General features: G+C 40.2%; 1 protein-coding gene across 1 annotated transcript in view; it reads left to right on the top strand.

Annotated features, from left to right (window-relative positions):
• arid5b (AT-rich interaction domain 5B) overlaps positions 1-23,970 on the top strand; it is an 84,700-nt gene that overhangs the window by 56,538 nt on the left and 4,192 nt on the right. The window contains exons 5-9 of the mRNA XM_084376435.1: positions 5,359-5,522; positions 6,937-7,207; positions 13,934-13,986; positions 15,018-15,115; positions 22,765-22,981. Coding sequence (XP_084232561.1) covers positions 5,359-5,522; positions 6,937-7,207; positions 13,934-13,986; positions 15,018-15,115; positions 22,765-22,981 — 803 coding nt within the window. The remainder of the gene's footprint in view (positions 1-5,358; positions 5,523-6,936; positions 7,208-13,933; positions 13,987-15,017; positions 15,116-22,764; positions 22,982-23,970) is intronic.

The following is a 23,970-nucleotide window of genomic DNA, read 5'->3' on the forward strand; positions in this document are numbered from 1 at the left end:
ATCTGTCCTGAAGCTGCGGTCATTGTGGTCTGCACTCATAGGATGTTTTACATATGACTCTACACTGCGTTGGATTAAAAAATCCTTTAACTCATCTGCTCCTTTTCCATGTAACTCATTAAGGAGTGACTCAGTGGAGCTCTCTCAGAAAATTCCCATTCATTGTGCAACTGAACTAACTCAAATAGTTACCAAACGCTTGCTCTAAAGATCTGGTTCAACATTAATTTGCTCCCTTTTGGCCATTTCATCTCAGTGAGACATTACTTGTTTATATAAAAGATGAATTAGAGCTACAAAATTGCACTGTAATGTTTTGTATTGTGTTCTTTCCTAGGGACATAATGTACTGTACAGACACAGCCCTGTATTTCAACATGAATGTTACCTTTGGCTGCGAGCTATGCTGATAATTGTTGAGTGGGTGTCAGGCCTTTAGTGAATTTGCAACCAAGTGAGATGACAAAATATGTCAAAACATGTTTTTCACCTACCAGCGCTTGTTTTAGTCATGCCTCACTCATCCTCCTCCTTCTCCTTCTCCTTCCTCCTCCTCTTTGTTTGACCTTGGCCCTCATTACGCTGAGAGGAAGTTGAAGTTAAACTGTCGAATTAAGAGTGTGATTGAAGACATCAGTGGGTATTTTGTTCAATGAAAGTGCAGATTCTTCCTCACAGTTTGTCTGCATGAGGGATAGAAACTCTTAGATGTTGCTACTTCACATCTGAAAAGTCAGAACAGTCGCTGCATCCGTAAAGAGGTCCGCGTTTATTCTGCGCACAATTTACTGAATGTTAATGATTGAGCTCAGATGGGTTTTGTAACCCTCATGTTGGACCAGGGGTTGTTTTGTCTGGCATTAGTAACTTTCACACTTTAGTATTCCTCAACAACTTTCATAAGTGATTTATTTCAGCTTGACCTTTATCAAAGCCCATAAAATGAATGATCAACATTCATAACAGCCTCGTTGCTCATTTCCATAATATGATTACTAAGGAGATTGCAAAGAAGATTGCAAAAAAACAGTCCCTGTACTCCTCATTTCTACTGTTTAACAAGACTAAAAGTCTGCTTGCTTTCAGCTCTGTGATTCTGCATTAGGCACAACGGCGCTTTGAGCTAAATGCTAAAAACCTCAAAATCACAGTGAATTTAAAATAAAATTAAATCATAATATCGCATAAAATTCAGTCCAACATTTTCTTCTTGCTTATTAAACTGGTAAGTAACGACTGTAGAGCCCGGGTCGCCAGCTGAGTCGGACTGATTGAAGGTAGATATTAATGAGCACTAAACACACAGGCCTCATTCCTAAAAGCATCAAATACAGCAGCCTGGTCAGTGGCTCAAAGCTTCTAAGTCTGACACTGTAGTTACCCCTCTAGGGTCTCTTTATAAAGTGCTGTAGTGCAAGAAAAGTCAGGTCGGGTGGTGGTCAGGGTGGTTGGATGGGTCATACACTAAATTTTGCCCCCAGAGACCAGGATTCACTTCTCGAGTATGACAGTTTGATTCGTCAAGTTTGATTTGTTTTGATTTGGCGATCCAATATTGTTCTGCCCAAGTATCTTGATGCCAGTATACAACAAAAAAAAAAACGAAATCGTGAACATAGTTATTTTAACCCAGAAGTATGATCTCTTCCTCAACCTAACCAAATACCTTTTGTACCTGAACCTAACCAAACTGCAACACTTATTATGCAATTTATTTTGACTTGATAATGGCACTAGATGAAAAGGGGATCACCAAATAGCAATAAATCCTGAGAGAAACGTTAACCTCATGGTGGCGCTAGAGGAAAAAATCAGGGAATCACGACAATTGTTAGGAAACATCATCTGAGGACCATGACTGTCTTGTGGTGTACTGATATCCCTTGAAATCTCTGTTCTGGCTCAATATAATTAACCACTGAAGACATCTGCAGTTGTGAGAGATTATTTCAGTCAGTAAGTTTTATTCCAAACTGCTAAAATACATAAAAGTATTTCTTTCTTTTCCTGAGCTTTTTTAATTTCAGTTTGCCAATCAAGTACAAGAAAATGTGCACCATCGGAGCGATTATTTGTCCATCTTCTTTAATGAGGTTTTTTGAAATCACCGTCCTTTAAAGAGGCAGTCATTAAGTGAACACATGTAGATATTGAGCTTTTTTCCTTCACTCGATTTAGTGAGCATTATCAGCGGAGGCATCCATCAGTCGAATTCTCCAGTCGGCTTGATATGTCTCTCTGTTCCCAGCAGCCTCTCAATCAATCAGTCCATTTTGTTGGGGTTCCCTGTGGCTCTACTGTGTTGATGCATAGAACCGTCAGAACCCTTCCTGAGCTGTCTCTAATGAGTTTTTCATTATCTTTGACATCAACTGAATGGCAATGAAACAGAGGTTTTAGGGCTGTATTTAATTGAATCTGAGCGGTGAGAAATTATTAGACAAAGCCGTGTTGTAAACGCCGTTAAGAGCTGAGAGCGTTCGGTTGCAACCGGGGATCAAGTTGTCAGGCTGTGCATCTCGCTGCTGACTTCCATGACTCGGGGGTTGTGCTATGTGACAAGACATGATGGATTCACACCCCTGGGAATACCTGTATTTATATACTGTGTGTGTGTGTGTGTGTGTGTGTGTGGCCTCACCTCCCTCTGACAAGCCCTGATCCAGAATGCTGTTCACTGCTGTTCAACTTCATGTGTGTGTGTGTGTCTGTGACTCACTTGTTGTCTATGTGTGTTTGCGTGTTTGGTATGCCTTCTGGGGTTTGTGAAGGACCAGGCAAGAGTCCACTGGTCACTTCAAGGCACGTCTCCAAGTCATGTTGACGACCCAGATGAGCAGAAAAGCCACAGACTCAGAAATAAGTAACTCGATGGGAAGTAAAAAAAGGGACTTAGCTTCGTCAGCAGCCGTTTTTTTTTTATGTCAGTCTGTAGTGCCCATTTTTGGCTTGTTCAGAGAAGTATACTTAAATGATCCCTTTCTTTTCTGGTACATTGACAAAAACACTTATTGCCCACATAAAGGTAAAAATATCACATCTCCCAGGGTGCTGCAAAATCATTATCTTGTGATGTTGGCTTTGTTTTTCTTTACAGACTATAAATGTCTATGTTTCCATTCCAGAAAATCAATCTGCACAGAGTCAGATTTTCTTTGTGTTATTCTAAAGCTGATGACTCCTCCCTTATGCAACTCTGCCACGAGGAGAGAGCAGATCAGCAGTTCTGTACAACTTCTGCAGCAGAGAAAGATTGACCTTGTGTGCCTGTTTGTGTGTGTTTACAAAAACACATGAATGCACCATTTGACCTCCAGTTTACAGTAATATCCGCTCGGGTTGTTTCCCCGTGCACAGATTGCGCTCTATCAATAAGTCAATGAATTTAAACTCGCTCGCTGCCGTGTCGCTGTGTGTTATGCAGCAGTGTTTTGCTGTAATTGCAGCTTTTTCTTACGCAGCAGCCTTTGACCTGATGAAAAATGTAAACAGACAGGCAGGTTATGTAACTCAGTGTAGGGTGTCAGGGGGGTCAGTGATTGGACTAAAAACAGAAACGCAGTGGGAGCGCGACCTGTGCGACGTTCGCTTTAACTGGTGTCACATGTTAAATAGAAATCTCCTGCAAGTCAAAACCTGTCTGTCACAATGTTTGTGTTTTACAATGCACTGACATGTATTCATCGGTTGCTTTTCTTCAGATTGTATCAACAAAAGCAGAGTTTATGATGTGTTGTTCTTTAATGTATTCCTCTAGCTGCTGCTGTAAATGCTACGATATGTTGCAGCAGAGTGTTCAGGCAATAAATTCAGCTTATGCTCAAAAATAACCATAAGTAAATAAATAAATAATAAGGGTTTATGTAATTTTTCAGCATTAATGAGTAATTGGCAGAGTAAAAGAGGCAGAGTGAGCAGCAGAATGAGAAAAAAAACTGAAGGAAGAAACACACCCAGTGCTTTCTAAGTAAAGATTACAGTGTTGAGAACTTGTTTTTTTTTAGTGCCAAAGGGATGACAAATGCACAACAAATGCCCTTGGAATTTTCCCTGCACTGTTTCTCCACAGCGTAGCGGTTGTGAAAATAACAACATGAAGTGATAGGTTGCTGAGTCGTGATCATTTTACCCTATTTAATGACTGCCTCTTTGTTTTATGCAGCTCCGGTGTTATTGTAGCATTTTCTTGATGGGAATTTGAGCCGACAAAAATAATCACAGAGTCTTTTTGGCAGAGAACAACCTTGGATGTGATTTAATTGTCATTGCAGATGGAGAGAAAGAATGTTGACGCTGTGAAATACGTGACTGAACTTGGATTATTTGAAGTTTCTCTCTTTTTCTCTCCCTTTCTCTCCCTCCTTTGAGCTTATCTCTGTTTGTGTTGCTGCGTGGAGGCAAGGCTCTCTGCCAAGAAGTTACATTACAGTCGCGGGTTGACATAAACGTGGGTGTACAAAGGACTTGGAGGGCTTAAATACTTTATTGTGTGTGTAATGTGAACTGAGCAATTATATCTGCCAGCCTTTCAAACAAAGAGCTCCTATCAGGCAGGTTCATGTGTTTTTAATTAACGGCGTTCAGCTTTAAGACATGAGCAGGCCAAACAGGGAAATAGAGCCATGATGATCAGCACATGTGACGTGCTTTAGTATGGTGCAATTCTTTATGATGTCGCTGCTGATGACGAGGTAATAACTGTGAAATCCTGCCGGTAAAAACAAGACAAAATAGAGCCACATTATATATGCTGTTGTGGTGAGAAACACATGCAAGCTCTGAGTTTTTTGTAGTGTCTGTAATAAATATTTCTCTTAGCAGGAACAGTTTGTCTAAAATGTCTTCCTTTTTGTGGGTTTGTGGGTTAACCAGCATCTGTCATTGACAGTAATAAACTAATTGCTTTGACTGTTACAACGCCCTCATCTGAAATCTTAAAAATACATCTGTCTGAATTTAAATGTAGTTTCTCTTTTGCGCTGAGAGGGAACTTGAGGACCGTGTTTACTAGCACATTGGAGCAATTTGGCAGCCTGCTGCCCCCGTTCAGCACAATGTTGCACTAATCCAGTTTAAAAATAATTAGCTACAGGCTAGCAGGCCTGTGAAATTCCTTTCCCTGTAAATGTTCCCGTCATAGACTCCATCCTCTTAAAAGTCAATGTTCCCAAAGAGGAAATGCAAAAGTTATGTCTTTTATTCTTCCTCTCAAATGCATTATATTAAAATAAGAGCATGAGACTTATGTTGGCAACAAAGAGGTGAAAATACAGTGTGATTAAATCAAACAGTGCTGCATCAGCGCACATGTTTCCACCTAAATGGATGTTCTCATTGTCACTGTTTCCTCTCCCTCAGCTCCCAACCTGAAGGGGCGACCTCGGAAAAAGAAGCTATCCATCTCTCAGAGGAGGGACTGCCAGGGTCACACTCAGGGTCAAGGGTCATCGGGGTTAACCCAGGGGTCAACAGCAGTGGCAGCACAGGACCCCTGCAGCCCAGAGAGCAAAACTACAAGCAAGGTAATATGTGATAAAATAAATAGTCAGATAAGACAAAAACAAAGAAATACAGTAAATTATGCGAAGAGTATTGCACAATCACTTCAAGTCCCCTCTCAAGCAGCAGCTCTGCAGTAATGACATGCGACACCTAAACATGTGTTGTCAACCAACTGCTTTCCAGGTCCTCCTTGTATCTTCAGCTACAGATCAAGGCTACAGAATTTTATTTATTTATTTTCCCAAACAATTCACTGTGAGAGACACAGTAGCAGCACAGTGCAGTGTTACATTCTGTACAGCACATGTTGTAAAATGTACAACTGCGAAGGCCACATGTTAAAGAAAGGTTGACTGAGTATAACAAAGACGTAGTAGATATGTACAGGAGAGGGGCTGGTTGAGGAAGATACATTTTTAATAAAAGATATCACATCTTTTACGGTATTATTGTATGAAATCACTTAGAGGTTTTTATGTTTTAGATCATAATTGTTTTTCTAATAAATGTAATATGTGTTAAGGTTTTTGCGGGTCTTGGGGAGTTCTACTGCAAAGTAGCATAAAGCCAGAGGAAGCTGCATGTAATTTGATAAATTGCCTCCAGTAATGTCACTCAGTGGTTAAATTGCATTGTGGGTAATGTAGGCACCAGATTTTGAAGCGTTGCACCCCTCTAACATTGTTGGACTACATTTTTCTTTCTTTTCAAATCTCGGTGCCTACATTACCCACAATGCAATTTTACCTGACTAATTTATTAGGTGAGAGATCCGTCATCACAGAGTAGTTACTGAGTAGCGGCACTCTCTTTGTCTGTGCGGTTTTTCTCTTCCTCCGACCACATAAAAGTCGTTTAAACAAGTACACCATGAACCCACAGTGGAACAAGATGTTTTCACTTTGTTTCCACTGCATTTCCCCAAAACCTCAGGCAGTATTGTGAAAATAGAAGATTCACTTAACTACCACCAAAATCATGCTACTTGAGGTAGAACATTTAAAAGCTAATTTGCATTAGAAACAAGTAAAATCCTCACATTCTGTTGTCTGAAACTCGATTCTGAGTTTCTGTATTTTGCAGTGCTTCTTTGTTGTTTTTCAAGCCCTTATCTGACATTGGCTTTATTATTGAAAGCGAAGGAAATATCTACTCTAAAAGCCTTTCCACAGCTGTTATTCCTATGACCTTGGACAGTTGAATCAATATTAGCAATTCTCTCTTGAAGAGTCAAACTAATATGCGCCTAATCTGTGATGACAAGAAGAGCTGCTCCATTGATAATCAATGAGAGGCTGCGTCTGTGGCCTGCAAGGATATTTGTTTGTGCTTGAACCCAGACACATTTCATCCAAACTCTCTGACATCATTTGAATAATGCTCCGTTAAGGGTTCAATTTTCATCGGCCGACTCTCTATGCTCTCTCCTTGCAGGTCAAACCCAGCTGTAAAACGGTACCCAACGGAAAAATAAGCCCGGCAGCCAAACACAAGGCCAACGGCCTCAATAAGAAATCGTCAGCTGAGGAGAAGGAGCGAGGGAAGGAAAAGGAAAAGGAGGAGAGGAACGAGAAGGAGAAGAAAGAGGAGGAAACATCAGAAGAGAGTCGAGCAGAGGAGCAGGCTTTCTTAGTAGAGCTCTACAAGTACATGAAAGACAGAGACACGCCCATAGAGAGGATCCCCTTCCTCGGCTTCAAACAGAGTGAGTAGGACAACTTATTCTCTTATTCCCTCACCGGCACAAAAAATGGAGTAGACTAGTTCAAACTCAATAGTCTAATAGTAAAGTTTATGTGGATGCATTCATATCTGGGTTATTTTAGAGATTTAGGTCATAACATTACCAGCGGGGTATCAGAGGAAAAAACACATTTAGGAACCAGAAGTACAAATATTTCATTACTGTACTTAAGTAGATTTTTCAGGTATCTGTACTTTTTTGACAACTTTTTACTTTTATTCCCTACATTTTGACACCAATATCATTACTTCTTTACGCCTTACATTTTCAAACAAGCTTGTTTTGCACACCACCTTCCCAACATTATAAGGCTGATTTCAATCAATCAGTGCATATCACAGATGGCAGATATAACAAGACGGAAACACAAATGAGGAGAAAAGACGTGTTATTGTCTCGTGTCTGCAGAGCCCTCTGCCTGTATTTTCTGATTTTCAATTTTTGTTTTTGCTGCTCTTTTACCCGCTTCAAAATATTGGTGTTTGAATAAAAAATGTGTGTACTTTTGCCACCTCTTGTAGGAACAGGCGTAAAAGTACCAAAAACTGTTCAAAATGTCCATACAAAGAGCGAAAGAAACACATCATTTAAACCCTCTTGTGCTTGGAGAGAACAAACACAAGTTTCAAATTACAGTTCAGATATCAGAGTGAAGCAACACTCTGTAGGTCATTAAAATCCACACAGGGAAAAACCCAGCGTGGATTTTAATCAGCATCTCTAACCACATGTTATCTATAGTGCCCCCCTGTTGTGATCAGACGAGGAGGCAGTAGCTGCTTTACAGTCAAGTCAAGGGCAGACTTTGTCCTAACTATCCAGAATAAGAGAGCTTTAGGAGACGAAGTGGAGACGGCTGCCAACTCCTGCAGGCATTACGCCCAAAATCTCTAAATGACACCGCTGTTAAACAGTAAAAAAACACATTCAATCTGCGGTAATAATAAACTAGAGGAATAATTGTCTGTTGAGAAAAATCCCATCCAGCGGTTAGTGAAAGACTCCGGAGGCTCCCTGTCAGAGCACATTTTGGCTGCCTTTTATATAAGGAGAGAATATCTACTCACACTTGTCAAAGGGGTTTCCTGTGAAGGCCAAGAACGTCCTCTAACAGTGTTAGAGGAACATCACATGTATGGGAAACACGTCTGCCCGAGATGAAAGATTTCTGATTTAGGTCGGATGCTTAGCTTGCACTCGGTGTGCATCGGTACAGAGAGGAGAAACATGTACGTAAACATCATAAAGGGCGCGCTCAGGTCTCTTGAAACTGCAAGAGGTGCGTTTGTTTTATGTGTTTGATCTCGAGGCAGAGACACATGAGAACGTGGACTCTCATCTCAAACCTGTGGTTTTTCAATTGTACCTCTTTCTCAGTCTTTACTCGAGGAGGGAAATTTGCATTCATGTCAAACGAGCCAGGAAGGATTTAGCCGTTCACATCAGAACGTAGCAGGACAACATCTGCAAATTAACGAGAGGCAGGAGACGGAGAGAGACGTCTATTGAATTTAGCAGTGACAGTTTATAGCACAGTAAAACTCATTACTCTAAACCATTACATGAAGGTAAAGCTGTGGTCGCCTCGACTCTGCTAACCTCACCACGGTATTTTGACAATCCTGTCATCTTGACTGCCGACATGTTGTTGCTTAAATAGGTCATTGTGGTTGAGGGAGATAGAGCGAGGGAGTGCAGAGATAGAGAGAGTAAGACGGAGGGAGAATTACATACCCGACATGCTTTACTTTTAGTTGGCATTTCTCGGTTTGAGCTGAGAATAAAGTCGAGGTCCACGCGCCAACTGTTTTACATACAGTACATGCTTTGAATCTCAAAACCAGACACATCATAAGCAAGGCCCTCATTAAATGGTGAAATCATGCTGTTTAAACTTCGTCCTTGGCAGCGAGCACGCATCAGCACATGTAAAGAGGAGGGAAAAAAAGGAAAACACATCATAATTAATACAACAAACCCTCAGATGTAATCAGGCGCCGTTTTCATATTCTTCCCTTTAAACTCGCTACAAATGCATTAAAAGATCAAAGAGCCCGCTTTCCTGTAATGGAAATTGAAATTATGTTATTTTAGTTGCGTTTGAGTAATAATCTTTTTATGAAGTTCTCTGGAGTTTAACAAAGCAACAGATGGTTGAATGATTTACCAGACTTACCAATGCGTTGTTGGCTGGGCTACTAAAATATCCATTTGATTTATCCCCCAAAGTAACTACATCTGATATATCGAAAACTGCACCTCATCTACGAGCTGTGGAGTCGACTTGATTTTGATTCAGCCCAGCAGAGAGATATGAACCTCAAATGGCTCATAACGTATTTCAGACTGAGTTTATTCATTTTGTTGGTTTGTTTTCCTGCCTCGCTCTCATGGTGAATTTATATTTCACTCCAGGGTTTGTATGCATGAAACATCCTTGAGCAAAGGTGCTGATCTGAGACCAGTCGACCTCTTAACTCCACGTCTGTAATAATCACAAGATATTCAATTTACAAGAAGCTGGATGCTGGAACCAGAGATTTTTTAATGACATTTTTGTTTAAAAACAGGCCTAAATATTAGTCTATTGTGAAAGGAGACATACCATAATAGGTCTCCTTTAACATTTAGCACTGCTGCTAGCGATAATTGTCTAATTGCGATTGATTTGCCAAAATGCACAGCATGTAATTTCTGCCACTAGGTGTCTCTTAATTGAAACTGAACAAAAGACATGGGTTGCGTGTGTTCATGGGAGTTGTTGTCTTCAAGTTAAACAACTACAGTTGTCGATGAGTATCTATCCAGTTGGCTTCGGCAGAAATGTTCAGGGAAGAGGTTACGTCTCATCACGTTCGCTGACCTCCTCCCTCACTCTCTTACTCTCTCCCCTGGAAGTTATAACGACAGGCAACTCAATGAAACACACCGTTAATTTGAACAAAATTGCAGATTTCTCAGGATTTGAACATTGTTGGAAACATTTAGGATAATGTAAGTACACAACTCAACAAAGTAGATAACAAAGGCTTCGTCGTTTATAGACATTTTAATGCAAAAATGTTTCATTATATCTTTGAACAGTGGGAATGCTTTTCACAGCTTCCAATGTAATGTCTTCAAATGTCTTGCTTTGTGCGGCCAAAAGTTAAAAACACAATTATTCAATAAAATGCTTTAAAAAAGCCACATTTTCACATTTCAGGAGCTTGTTCCAGAGAATGTGTTCAACATTGTTCACTATTTCTGCCTTCAACAAATTACTGAAATGATTATAAAAATAGTTGCGGATTATTTTTCATTCGATCGACTAATCTCTTAAGCTGTACCACATTTTTCTTTATTTCCTACACCTCTTGGGAGAGTTTCCTCAAGATGGCTCCATTCAACAATCCTTGATTGACTGTTTTTAAAAGGAAAATGTGGCTGTAAATTACTTCAGTAAACCCATTCATACAGGCTGAATGCACGGTAGCACCTGAATGACAGGAAATGACAGAAAATAGTCGGCTGGTGCATTTGAGGAGCACGAGAGAAAAAAACAGTTTTGTGCTGCAGTTTATTCACGCGAGCTGCTGTCCTTCTATTTTTTATCACTTGGTTAATATTGACTTTGCTGTACAGCTGCTGCCATTGAAGTTGTATGGGTGCAGTAGAGGTGGTGAAAGAAATGAGAGAAAGAGTGGTCTGAGGATGAATAAAACAGGACTAGTTGTGGTTACAGTCTGAATGCCCTTGATCTGCAAGATCAACTGCTAACTCTCTCTTTCTGTGTGTGTGTGTGTGTGTGTGTGTGTGTGGTGTGTGTTGTGTGTGACTATTCCAGACTCATGTGTGCTTCACTGCTTGGGCATCAGCATGTGATTGTGAACATCAGTTCCAATTTGTCTCCCTCTTTCAGCCTTGTTGTCTAATTGCCATGCCATCGGTGTGTCATTGAGGCTGCATTGTGTTCCTGTTTTGTCATCCTTATCTCAGTGATAATTGCCCCTGCCAAATAGAGGGGAATTAAGAAAAGAAATTGCTAATGACAAGACATCTAAGAAAAGGCATGTTCGCTCATTTCCTTTATCTGTTCTGTTCCCTCCCTGTCCCGTGTGCTATTGTGGTAATTACAGTCGATGCATAACAAGCTAGTTAAATAGACCATCTTTCTGTTTCTACAGTCAGAAAGCACAATACGCCGGAGTGCTCAGTTCAAACAGAAAAAACCTACCCAGCTCCCTTTGTTATTCCACCCGTGCATTGACAACGGTCGCAGAGAGGAGGGAAGGAAAAAATCAATGCTGTCAAATGCGGAGATAGGAAAATGTCATTTTGACAAATGCAAGGCTTTGTGTACGCACAGATTGAATTTTGATGGATTTCTCCCCAGGCGAGGCCTCCTTTTCTTATTTATAGGCCTTCATATAAAAATGTTAAACAATGATGTTACAGAAAGCAAATACAAATGTCATTGGCACAAAAAGTCCTCCAATGAACCTGTAGTTCTTTGTTTGTGCAAAATATTTTCTTTCAAAGACAGACAGGCATTTGAAGCCTTTCTGAAAGCATAGAAGGCTATTTTTAGGAAAATGTTACACAAGACTCGTATTTTGATACGGCCTGTCATGGGGTATTTGCATGGGGAAATCAATGCAAATGAATTTGCATTAGTTCAAACAGAAGTTTGAACATATTGCCAAGCGTTTGATGCTTGTAATGGTTTTCATTCATACCTGCAGGCTGCAACTGAGGGTTAACAAATGTCTTTGTCAGGATGAAGCATATGCTGTATTTTATCACATTGTGGTGACTGTACAAGTACTCAATATTCATTTGCATCCTTTCAGTTGAAGTGCAGTGTTGCTTTGTGTGAAAATGATGAAAAGCTGTTTTCATTTTGCAGATCCAGGAATTTGTAATTACTATAGTTGCTTGAGATGTTCCCATAAAAATTACTACATCTATCTGTGTGCCTGTCTGCCCGCCTGTCTAGCTAACTACATACCCACAGTACCTTACTTAAGTACCGCACTCAAGGTTTTCAGTAGGGACAGATGTATTATGGGTGCCTATATTCCTCATTTTTCCGATTGCAGATAAATAAAGTTAAAAATACAACACAATAATACATGCTCTGTCTGTCTGCAGTCACCACTCTGTGGTCTCACTCAACGCCCCGCCCGCATCACTATCTGATTGGTAACAGCCTATTGACACTGAATTATCTGGATATAAGTAACTAAAATAACTAAAGTTGTCAAATAAATGCAGTGGAGTGGAAATATAAAGAAGCAGGAAATGAAAATATTCAAGTAAAGTAACTTAAAATTGCACTCAAGGAAAGTACTTGTACTGAGAGTACTACTACTAGTATTGTAGTTAGTTACATTCCATCACTGGTTACTGTAAATGTTGACACTGAGATTTTTGTTTTTACTGCTAATGTATATCAGCTCCAAATATCGGTTATTAGTCTCCTTGATTACTAATAATCAGTATCATGTTGGCCCTGAACAAACCATATCAGTCGATCCCTATACTTGAGTGTGATATAAAGTATTGTGTACGTATGATATTTATACATTTCAAAAGGAAATATTCTACATATTACTCAAGTACATGTACTTCCATACTATAGTTATCATAGGTGCATTACTTTTGCCACTTTTACTTTACATTTTGCGTATTATTTTTTGTTTATTTTGTATATTTTACAGTCACTACAGCATTGGTTTATTGTTCATTCTGTACATTCATTCATCTTTGTGTATATCTGTATGCACTTCACTACTGTTTGCACTATTTAGTTGAAGGTTAATTTGCATTTTGTTGCACTAATGCGTAACATGTGCAATGGTAATAAAGATTCATCTTTTTTAGAAAATGTAGTTCATTTGATTTAATTTATTTTCCATTTTCACTGTATAACAGAGCAGAACTCAACATATCATGATATGACATAACATGACGTAACAAAACATGACACAACATGGTGTGACATAACATAATACAACACAACGCATGACATGACATAAGCTTGATGGTTGATGTGTTGATGCATCAATACTAATAATCCCTATAATGTCCTTTACAATAATATACATTTCTAAAAGGGACCATTCTGCATAACCAGTACTTTTACTTTTGATATTTAAGAACATTTTGCTGGTAATAGGCGAGGAGAGACAATTTTATAAATATACCACCATTTAGACACAAGGCAATTCAAAGTGGGTATAAAAATAATATATTAAAAAAGAGGCATTTAGACATTTTTAAAGTATTTTTTAGAAGACATTAAAATCAAAAGCGAGCAAATAAATAGTTAGAAATTACAAAGAAGTTACGTATTTAATTAATTAGTAAGCCACAGTAAACAGTAATGTTGTAAGGCCTGATTTAAATGAACTGACAGTTTTAACAGACCTCAGGTAATCAAGAATCCACAGGTGGGGGAGCATAGAAACTAAAGGCTGCTTCACCCTCCTTGGTATAATTCAATGAAGGACTTTAACTCGTAATGACGTATTTTTATTTTTCTGTTATTGCTTCTTTTTCTTCACTACAGGATCTAAATACTTCCTCCAGCTGTGTATTTATTCCCCCCTCTCTGGTGTAATGACTGTATATGACGTTATGTGTTTCAGCTCAGGTTCTTTCCCAGCATTCCTGACAGTCTTGTTTGTCTTCTGTCTCCCACAGTCAACCTTTGGACCATGTTTCAAGCTGCTCAGAAACTCGGAGGATATGAGTTGGTAAGTATTCACATGTGTGGCAGTATATTGCTCTCTTTCGTCAAGGTCCCTCCCATCTTTTCTTCTATTTCCCCCTCTTTATGCTTCCCTCCCCTTCTGCTCTCTTTTTCTCTATTATCTCGTCCTTTCCTCCCCGTCTTTTTCTTTTACTGCCCTCCTTTTGCCCCCTGAGGTCAGTCACTGTTTTCCCAAGAAGAAAGTCTTGCTCAGAGCCACATTTAGCAAAAATGATGCCGTTGTTTCAAAACCCCCTCGGAGTGGAAAACACATGTTCCTCCTACACTGGTCAGAAGGAAATTGGTCAAATCGCTCATTTTTTCCCATGTTGGAGATGAAATGCACATATGTACCCACATATGCGCACATTGAGCGTATGCACGCACACACACACAACTGTAGTGAGTCAGGAATAAGCGTGTATGAGCCATTTCACTTGGCAGCTTCACCTGCCGTTTGTTCATTCACTATTCATGTGCGACGTGTTTCCAAAGTGAAGTCAATGTTTGATGTTAAGTCGTCAAGTGTGTTGCTCATGCCTGTTTCTTCATTAGCTCGCTGGTATAATGTCATTCAAACAGACAGCCAGACCAGACCCTAAACAGGATACAGCTCATATAATGGGGGCTCATATCCTTTTAAAACCTCTCATATCTGCTGTTGATTATCTCACGTTTCATGTCAAGGCTTTGTTAGCTCTGTGGCAGCCCGGAGTTTTGTGTTTTTGTGTTGTAGCCTGTCATCTGTTATGGGATACGGGGTTATAGCAGGAACAACTGGCTGCATGATGTTAACAGAGCTTATTATGTTAGAGAATTGAGTGTTGAGGATTCAATAACTGGAACATCATGACTCAGTAACTCCCCAAGACCTCAAAATGATGTCAACCACTTATGTTTTTCTCTTTGTTTCTTTTCTATTCTTTCTTCCGCTCATATTTTTCCAATTTCCCTCACTCTGCCTCCATCTCTTTGTCTCTCTGTCCGTTTTCACTGCTTCTTATCGCTCTTTGTCTTCTCATCCGTCCCTTACAGATCACAGTCCGCAGACAGTGGAAGCACGTATATGATGAATTGGGCGGGAACCCCAGCAGCACAAGTGCCGCCACGTGTACGCGGAGACACTACGAGAGGTGAGTTATGGTGTTCGGTGGTTACATGTGACACATTATTGCTATGCGTGCACACATGGAACAGTTTGCACTGCCTGAAGTGAGTACACTCCCCCACAGCTGCATCAAATGTGATTTCACAATGCTTTATTCATAACATAAGGACACGACAAGACAAATATTGATCTTATTCAGGGGGAAGTCGATGCACTAGTTTGCAAATCACTCCTCGCAGTCTCTCACTGTTATGGCATGCAGTTTTAATAGCATTAAGAAATATCCCTCATGGAGTTGAATGAATTCATGATGAGATGAGATTCAGTTATTTTCTTAAGATTAATTGATTAGTTGTGTGGCACTATGGAACCAATTATGCAGCAGACCCCACCCATGCTGCTCTACAAGCAGACTAAAGAGGATTTAAAAGCTCAAAACGGCAGTAAAGTTTTGAATTATTAACTGACCTACATGGATACACATATATACAGTATACAGTAACCGCCCGCTCCTCCGAATATGCGTTTAGAGCTGCATGCAAGATAAAATGAAAACAGCAGTTTAATGTATTCATCTAATCATTCAGTCAGATACTGCAGCAGTTTGAACCTCCACATTATAATCACTCAGATGGAATTACCAAACCAAAGCAAACATATGGATATGATCCTCAGGGAGCTGTGAGGGTATTATGCAGGGGCGCTTGCACACTCGCACACACAAACACTCACACACACACATGCCCACTTTCCCAAGGTTAAACAAATGCCAAGTACGATATTCCCAACAAGAGATAACCAGTCGCTCATGAGGCAGGTCATTCCTCCAGGCCGGCGACCCCTCTCCACATCCCTCCGGCTGCTGCTGGTTCATGCATCAGCACAGCTCAGGCACACACACACACACACACACAATCACACCTGTCAGTAATACAGAAATATGCCAGCAGTACCATATGAGGGAGCCGGGCAGCTTCATATTGTGTCAAGATTGCATGCTGTAAGCGAATTTGCGAGCGCAGGCAGTGGCGGCAGAGGAGGCTTTTCCAGGAAATTTGTGAAACCATAGGTGTGAGGAGTTTATTGTTCAGTGTGTAGTATTTGTACACAAGTTGATAATGTGCCTCTAAATGTTCTGCTGAGGGTGCTTTCAGTGTTTACACTATGTTCCTCAGGCAGGGATGTGTTTTAAAGGAGGAGCTGCTGCCCAGTGGAGGTCCTTATTTATACTAATAATAGATGATGTTGGCCAAATATCATTTTATTGCAAAAGACAGAATACGTCTTTGATCCTTGCCTTGTGACTGTTTATCTAGCTTTGAAATCAGTATGCTATCTGTGCCAAGAAATGACTTTGAAGCCAGATGAGAAAAGCTGTATTGTTCATCAGTTTATAAGGTGTAAACAGGGTCACAGGACGAATCCGTGTGGGGCGCGCTGAGGTGTGACTGCTGCTGCGCTGGCCTTTCCCTCTCCAGCCACCGAGAAGCAGCTGAGAGAAAATAATGCTGAATCAATACAAAGCAATAATATCCACACACTGCAGTGGATATCAGGCTGACGGAGAGGGAAGGTGTAAGAGGGAGGGGTGGGGGGTGATGGGGCATGTGTGTGTGTGAGAGGGAGAGATCAGCTGAAGCTGAGCAAGTTTCCATTCAGGGGAATAATTTTAGCTGAGCCTTGGTGTTTGGGCTGCTTGGAGGGCAATTAGCTTCATTGTATTAACTCAGCAAACACGGCCATTCTCTCCGCATGATGAATGAGGCTGTTTGTGGGCTCGCTGAAGTGTGTGTTTGTTCCCCAGAGGCGTCTTTGTTTCCACCTTTAATCATTAGTCAATGTGCTACAGAAATATAATTCACAGGAAAGAATGTACAGTGTACAAACTGGAACAACACTTATGTTTTCCTCTTCTCTCAGAAGGATCACTTCTGATTTGTCTCAGTGGGCCGAAGAAAGGTAGAGCAGGAAATAAAGAGTCTGAGGCTGGCAGGAAGAGAGGAAACAATATCACAGGGCATAATGGTTTTAAATTAAATGGATATTCTTGGCTGTCTTGGTGTTCTTCGGGTTAAAGATTGAGAATATACACAAGCATTCAGCTCGCATTTTAAATTATACACATTATCCCTTTACAGCCCTAATGGTAAAATCATATGAAATGGTTTCCTAGGAGATGTTATTGTGAAAGATGGAGCCAGAGGCATAATCACTGTATTTATGCTGTCCAGGAGCAGGTGGTAATCACTGGTAGTAATGGAGTTGCATAGCTGGAATTGAACAGGAGATAACCTCAGCTAATTGTCATTTTCAAAAGTTACAGTTTTTTAGTCGCGTAGCGGCGTTCATTAGCGCGCAGGGGAAAAATCAATGCAGAAACGTCCAAGCCAAGGTCTGCCGCTGCAGCTACGGGGAAGCTTTAATGATATTTATTTAAACCGTTTCCCGAGATTAGCTGTCAGGGCCCAGCGCTCTGAATTAAAAATGAGGTCATGAAAAAGATGGCATCAATAACCTTGAAATAGACTGCCTTTTGCTTCTGTGCTGTGCCATTTTCTCTGTGCTAACCCCCCCTCCCTCCCTCTCTCCCACTCCCTGCCTTGCACTTCATGCTGTTTCTTTCATTATACAGGTCAGCGCCTTTTAACAGCTCCTACATATTTAATCTTCCTGGTTTCCTACATGATCTCTTGTTACAGAAACATCACATTTCACTATCTCTGTTCATTTCTGCCTGTTACAGATTTTTAATACCTCACCATGCTTTGGCACTCTAATGTAATTGCACAACGGGGTTGGTATTGGGGCGGGAGGGGGGGGGTTTGAGGGGGGGGGTATCCATGGCAACAGAGAAGCTATTTAGAATAATTTGCTATTTAAAAACTCTGAGGTTTTGGGCAATAGCGGAGAGCGCGCGATGAGGGCTTTTTGGATTAGATCATTTCATCTTTAAAAGTATTAGATGTTTGCCAGATGTACTGTACGTTGAGTCTGAGGCCTGTGAAATATTCTCCGGCTCACATCATGCAGATGTGTGTTTCTTTTAAGACAGATGCACGCCTGTTCCAATTTTAGACGACTAGATGTTTTATTGATTCAGCCTTTATTCATTCCTCCTGGTATCGATGTTCCTCTACATTCACTAAAGCTGCTCCCCCAGATATAAAAATACATTTGTTATACTCATAATTATGAGGAAACCTTGAAGCAGTCCTCACACTGAGAATTGTAATGGTAGAGATAGGCGAGAGGATTGTGTTTTTTATTTTATTTCGCTAGATGCTCAGTATCTTGCGCTCGTCAGCATCTCTCTGCATTGTCCTTGATGTATTGCAGATACATCAAATGTAGCGCATTACACTTCAGCTTGCCTCGTCTAATACTGGAGCTCAAACACAGATTTCAATTACTGCAGTCTCTTGTTCTAAAGCAGAGGGTATCATTGGATTACAATAAGAAGCGTGAGGGAGGGAGTATCACCTACATGTCCTCCTTGCTTTTTATTTCCTGACCTGAGAGAAGCAGGAAGGGAGAGAGACGAAAACAACTCACTCAATATTAAAGAAATAAAGTTTGCGAGAAAAAGTTTGACGATAAGAGCATGGTGGCATTTTGTCTGTCAGCATTCCTTAACACACTATAAACAATATCTCAACATGTTGTCTGCATCAAAAGCTTGGCCAAATTCTTTGTATAGCCATGACTCTCTTCAGCTTCAGTGGGAATGCAGCCAAAGAGCTGCATGTTCTTTACACTAAAATAGCAGGCAGCTATTTTAACCTCTGAGAGCTGGATGGTCTCCCCAAGACAAAATGCTTCATTGATTATTCAGGGATAAAACCTCCTTTTCTTTTTTTTCTGCAGCCATCTAACAAATCACAATATTGGGTAATTTCTTTATGCGTGGAATTTAATCAAAAGGTCCGAGGTTTCTTTCCCCAGTGGCAGTGAGAAATCACAAATTACCGCAGTGACGTGTGACAGGCAATTGGCTGTATGAGAATCTATTCAAGTCTACTGAGATTAATAACTAGTTCAGTGTAGCAAATTAAATTAATGGCATTCTTTCAGAGATTTCAGTCCACTGTAGGGCAGCGAGAGGGAACATATGCTGTATATTTGTGGGTGTTAATACTTAAGTGTGTCTTTATGCAGAAGAGTACTCATTTGTTTTAAACAGTTAGCACTCTTGGCTCACACCTGCTATAGCGAACATTTACTGCGAGCTGCAGCAGCAGCTAATGAGAGCAAACCCTGGGGGAACAGTAGAGGTCATTTTAAATCTGGTATTTTCAGACTTGACAAAGGACTTAAGTTTTTCATACATTCCTGTGCTGCCCTCCTGTTTTAACTGCATGAATGAGGGTCACCTCAAGTGGTTTGGCTTCGAGACAAAAGAGGGGCTTTGAGGCATGAATCCAAAGCAGAGGGACCGGCTACAATGTCTGTTTATCCCTCTGCTTCTTGGCATCTTGTCTCCCTGTTTCTCCTCAGCAGTAATTGTTTTCCCATTGCTGTGATGAAGCTTAATCAGTGCATTTAGATTTGATAAAGATTTGATTTTTATCTTTTTTTATTGTATTCTCTTTTCCTCACAGGCTTGTAAAAGTAAGCCATTTTCTTTTGAACAAATCTTTCTACAGCCCCTGGGGCTTGTCCACCAGCTCTTTAAATAGTTTCTTTTCCTTTTTTTTTTTTTTTTTTGACGCGTGAAGCAGCTCTTGTGATCTTAACACAACACCAGTTAAAATTAATTTCAGCACGGATGGGAGGGGAAATTGTTGAAATGGAACAGCCTGCAGGCTTTTTCCACTTATTTGGTGACTTAGGCATTTCTTGGATTCTCGCTCACTGCTTGTTCCTGTAACACAAAACTCAGATGAGAGCAGCACATTGCTGGTAAAGTCACCTTGTTTTTGCCAAGTTGTGTTTTTCGGGGGGGAGGTGCTTTGTGTGCAATCCATTATTTCAAAGGCACAGCCATGCTTAGTTGACAGTTGTGGTTTGATGTTGAGGTTCCCACTGTTATTGATTCTCAACATCAGTCAGATAAAATGCATTATATGTATATAGATAAATGAACCTCAGCCTTATTACATGAGATATCTTCTATCTCTGCTTATTCACCGTTTAATCTCCTCACTGCATATTTTTAGTTGCTTGTTATCAACGTGGAAAACGGCTGCTTAAACAAAAGCCGAGTGATAAATTGGCATGAGAGGAAGTTAAGTATTTATTGACCTCATAAAAATGTTGCCTCTCCTGCCTTAATGAAATTCTTTCCTGGAATCTCTCAGTGCAGCACACGCCCCCCAGTGGCTTGAATTATTAACTACACCTGGCTCCCTCTCAACTAATGCAGCGGCTGCCAAGCTCAACCCTTCCCCTTCCTTGGAGGAAATTGCTACTTATATAAGTGGTATTGTATTATGAGTGCTATATTACATGATCATGACTAAGTTATATATACACTGCTTGAAATTACTCATTCACACTAAAGGGCTCTATGATGATTTTATTTGAAACGTGGAGTTAAGAATGGAAAATGGAGTGAGTGCCCTGTAGCTTGAACCTTCTTTGCTTATTCAGCCTGTGTTGTAAATTTACATAAAACCTAAAAAGGTGTATATTTTGGAATTGAAAGCCCTGCTTTTCCTTTAACAAGCTACACTTTTAATCTTATGTTTTTCAAGCATAATTAAGCAAATAATTCTGACAATGTAATGGAGCTTCCTGAGGCTGATTTTTGGCGTCCTAGTCTTTCCATTTGGAACTATTTAAGGCTCCAGTAATTTCCCGGGCTCAGCTCTTACATTATCCGGGCCTGCGACACCCCAACCCCCACCCCATATTGACATTCCATAAAGTTGACCCGGGCCAAGCAGTCGTCTCTTTCCCACAGATCATCGTGATAGTCAACAGTGCACCCTGGTATAATGTTTATATATGCCACTTTTGCAGCCCTTTGATCACTAATAAGAAAGCTCATGTTTACTATGCCTTTACCAGCCTAAAGAACTCCAGTCCACTGTTGTATAATGGTAAATCTATCTGCCCTAAAGCCTGAGAACCACTTCCCTGTTTGTAATAAATACCACTGCTGCTATTTTAAAGCTTAAAGGGCTGCGCGATTTTATCTCCTGTTTTCAAGGATTCTTCATTCCTTCATTCACAGTCATTTTTACTCTTCATTAACATGTCATTATCCCCTCTTTCACTCTCTCTTTCCCTCTTTTTGTTTTTTTCCTTTTGCTCTCTTTTCTTCTCTTTCACAACCCCTTTGCTCTCCGTCTTTCCAATAAGTCACATTTAATAGTACATTTCCTTTCTTGGCCTGGGGCCTGGTGCCAGACCAGCTGTATGAAATGTAGTTTCACCGCTTTCCCTGCCAGCACTTTTGTTCAGAGGAAAAATAACAAAAAATCCCACAGAGCCTCTTGAACTCTCTGAGGCTTTTTTTCTTCCTTTTGAAGAGGAGGCGAAACAGCTCTTGATTCATTGTTTGTTTTACCGCCATGTCCCTTAAAAGGAATACTGCAACCGTCTCTTGTCGTTACACGAGAAGACCTTATTTTTTCTCATGACTGAGAAAGTCATGTTTCTGTCTGGCTTTTATGGATTGTTATTGTGAAAAAACAAAACCTGACAGAGGAGCTGGAGAGATTTTCAGAGGAGCTTATTGAAGTTTGGAGCGTTGTAGTTTTTCAGTTGTCTTGGTTTCCTCTTCCACACTGTTTCTTATTTCTGGTCTAGTGCCAATTTCCATTTTCTTTACAGAGCAATAAAAGTCTAAAAGTTTCCCTCGCTGGTTTCTTCATGTCATTATTTTACACATGGGTATTGTTATGTTATCCAGATCTTAATGTTCCCATTAGTTATGACATCAGATACGGAAAATTGACTTGGGAAGTAGTCAGAAGAGAAATAACAGAAGTCGAAAATAGCTGAATGTTCCTTGTCACTTCGTGTGGACTTAATTAAGTTGGAGAACACGCAGCTCTCCTGCATTTAATCACGTCAGAAACGGACAGTGTGTTTAAAACTCGAGACTACTGTTACCAGCTGAAATCTTTTATTACTGTAACCACTTCAAGGGCTTCTGCAATTAATGATATTATTGAATGATAGACGCCCTGAGGTTCCTTTTAAACAATTTGACTTCAGACATTTTCCTCCATTGTGTTACCAACCACATTAGCTTTACACACCCACAAACACACACATTCTTCTCTCTTGGTTAAACTAATACCAAATGTGATCCGTCTCAGCGGGAGGTAACTGGTTACTCACATTCTCACACTCACTCTGGCACCAGTCTGAACCTGGATTTCCCCTAAACTAGATTAATTACAATAGGATTGTTAATGGTTGCCAGGTATTAAAACAAGGAGCTTTTAAAGGGAGGTATTTGATACTCTGCATGCCTGTGGCAAAGCTGCAGCTCAGTCTGTTTTGGGTATTATCAAACAAAACACTCTACTTTCTACTCTTTTGGTAGTTCATGAGGTTGTATTTATTTATTTTTCAATCTGAAATTGTTGTTTGACTAAAAATGTTTGTTTGTGTGCGATGAACCAAAACATAGATTGGTAACTGTTCCTCGCAAGCATGGCGTGACATAACATGATCACACCACAAACTCATCTGTCTCCCTCTGCCTGCATTCTTCCTCAGGCTCCTCCTCCCCTACGAGAGGCACATTAAAGGCGAGACGGACAAACCCCTCCCCTTGGCCAAACCCAGGAAGCAGGAGGTGGGCCAAGAGAAGCCTTTAGGAGTCGGAGCCAAAGCCAAAGGAGTGGGGGCCAAGAAATTGAAAGGCCCCAACCCTCCCAAGCCGGAGTGCAAAAAGGACAGAGGGGACACGGTGAAAGGCCAAGAACAATCACAGGTCAGTCACAGACCTCTCCCGGCTGCTGCCTCATCAGGATTGCCTCTCGCTCTAAATTCAATTTAATTTTAATCTCCTTGTGCTTCACCTGCTGTCGAGAATTCCTGTTGTCTTTGAAACTGCCGACTAATAAGAAAGTATAGGAGTTAGGGGAGGGCAGTCTATCAACACTGTATCAGTATCATGATATGAGACTATATATTGTCTTATTTTATAATATCCATCATTAACAAATGATAAATGTATAGTTAATTAAACTTGAGGTAATAGTAATTTCACGGTTGAAAAACAATAACCTGCTTTTATAACCATTTATTAGTAATTGTAAAGTGATAACATCAATTGCAACTTCACAATAAACAATTGCTCAATAAATGGTTTATAAGAAATTTGATTGTTTGTTAACAGTGAAATAACTATGAACTAAAGTCTAATTAGCTAAAAATTTGCGATTTATTAAAGGGTAACTGTGTTTACACACTTAGGGAGTACAACTGTATATTTGAACAAAGTGTTACATGGCTGCCTGGTTTTAAAGGCTGCAAAGCAGTAAAGTGATATAATCTTCTGAATTTACCAGACAGCTCAGCTTGTTCCTATGTTTGTCTTTACCCACTAAGTCATTATGTCCACAGTTACTAATGATTATTTACCAAAAATATCATTGTGTTGATATATTGTACCAGTAGTCATCTCTACAATATTGTCACAATATTAATATCGAGGTATTTGGTCAAAAATATTGTTTTATTTATTTTTTGTCTCCTAGTCCTAGTGAGGTGCTCAGGTGATTTCACAATATCGAGATATTACCATCTACTGGAATATAGTTTAAAATAGTGCTATCATGACATCAGATTTTCACTATACAATAGTAACCACACACTATGGTAGCAGCTAGCTAGCTAGTTACTGCATCTTCTTTTTTCCTATTTTATGATGGTTGGCAACCAGCATTAAGGTGCATTACCGTGTATTACTAACATGAT

The sequence above is a fragment of the Pagrus pagrus genome, assembly GCF_965226575.1.
Source record: "Pagrus pagrus genome assembly, chromosome: 15".
NCBI classification, from domain to species: domain Eukaryota; kingdom Metazoa; phylum Chordata; class Actinopteri; order Spariformes; family Sparidae; genus Pagrus; species Pagrus pagrus.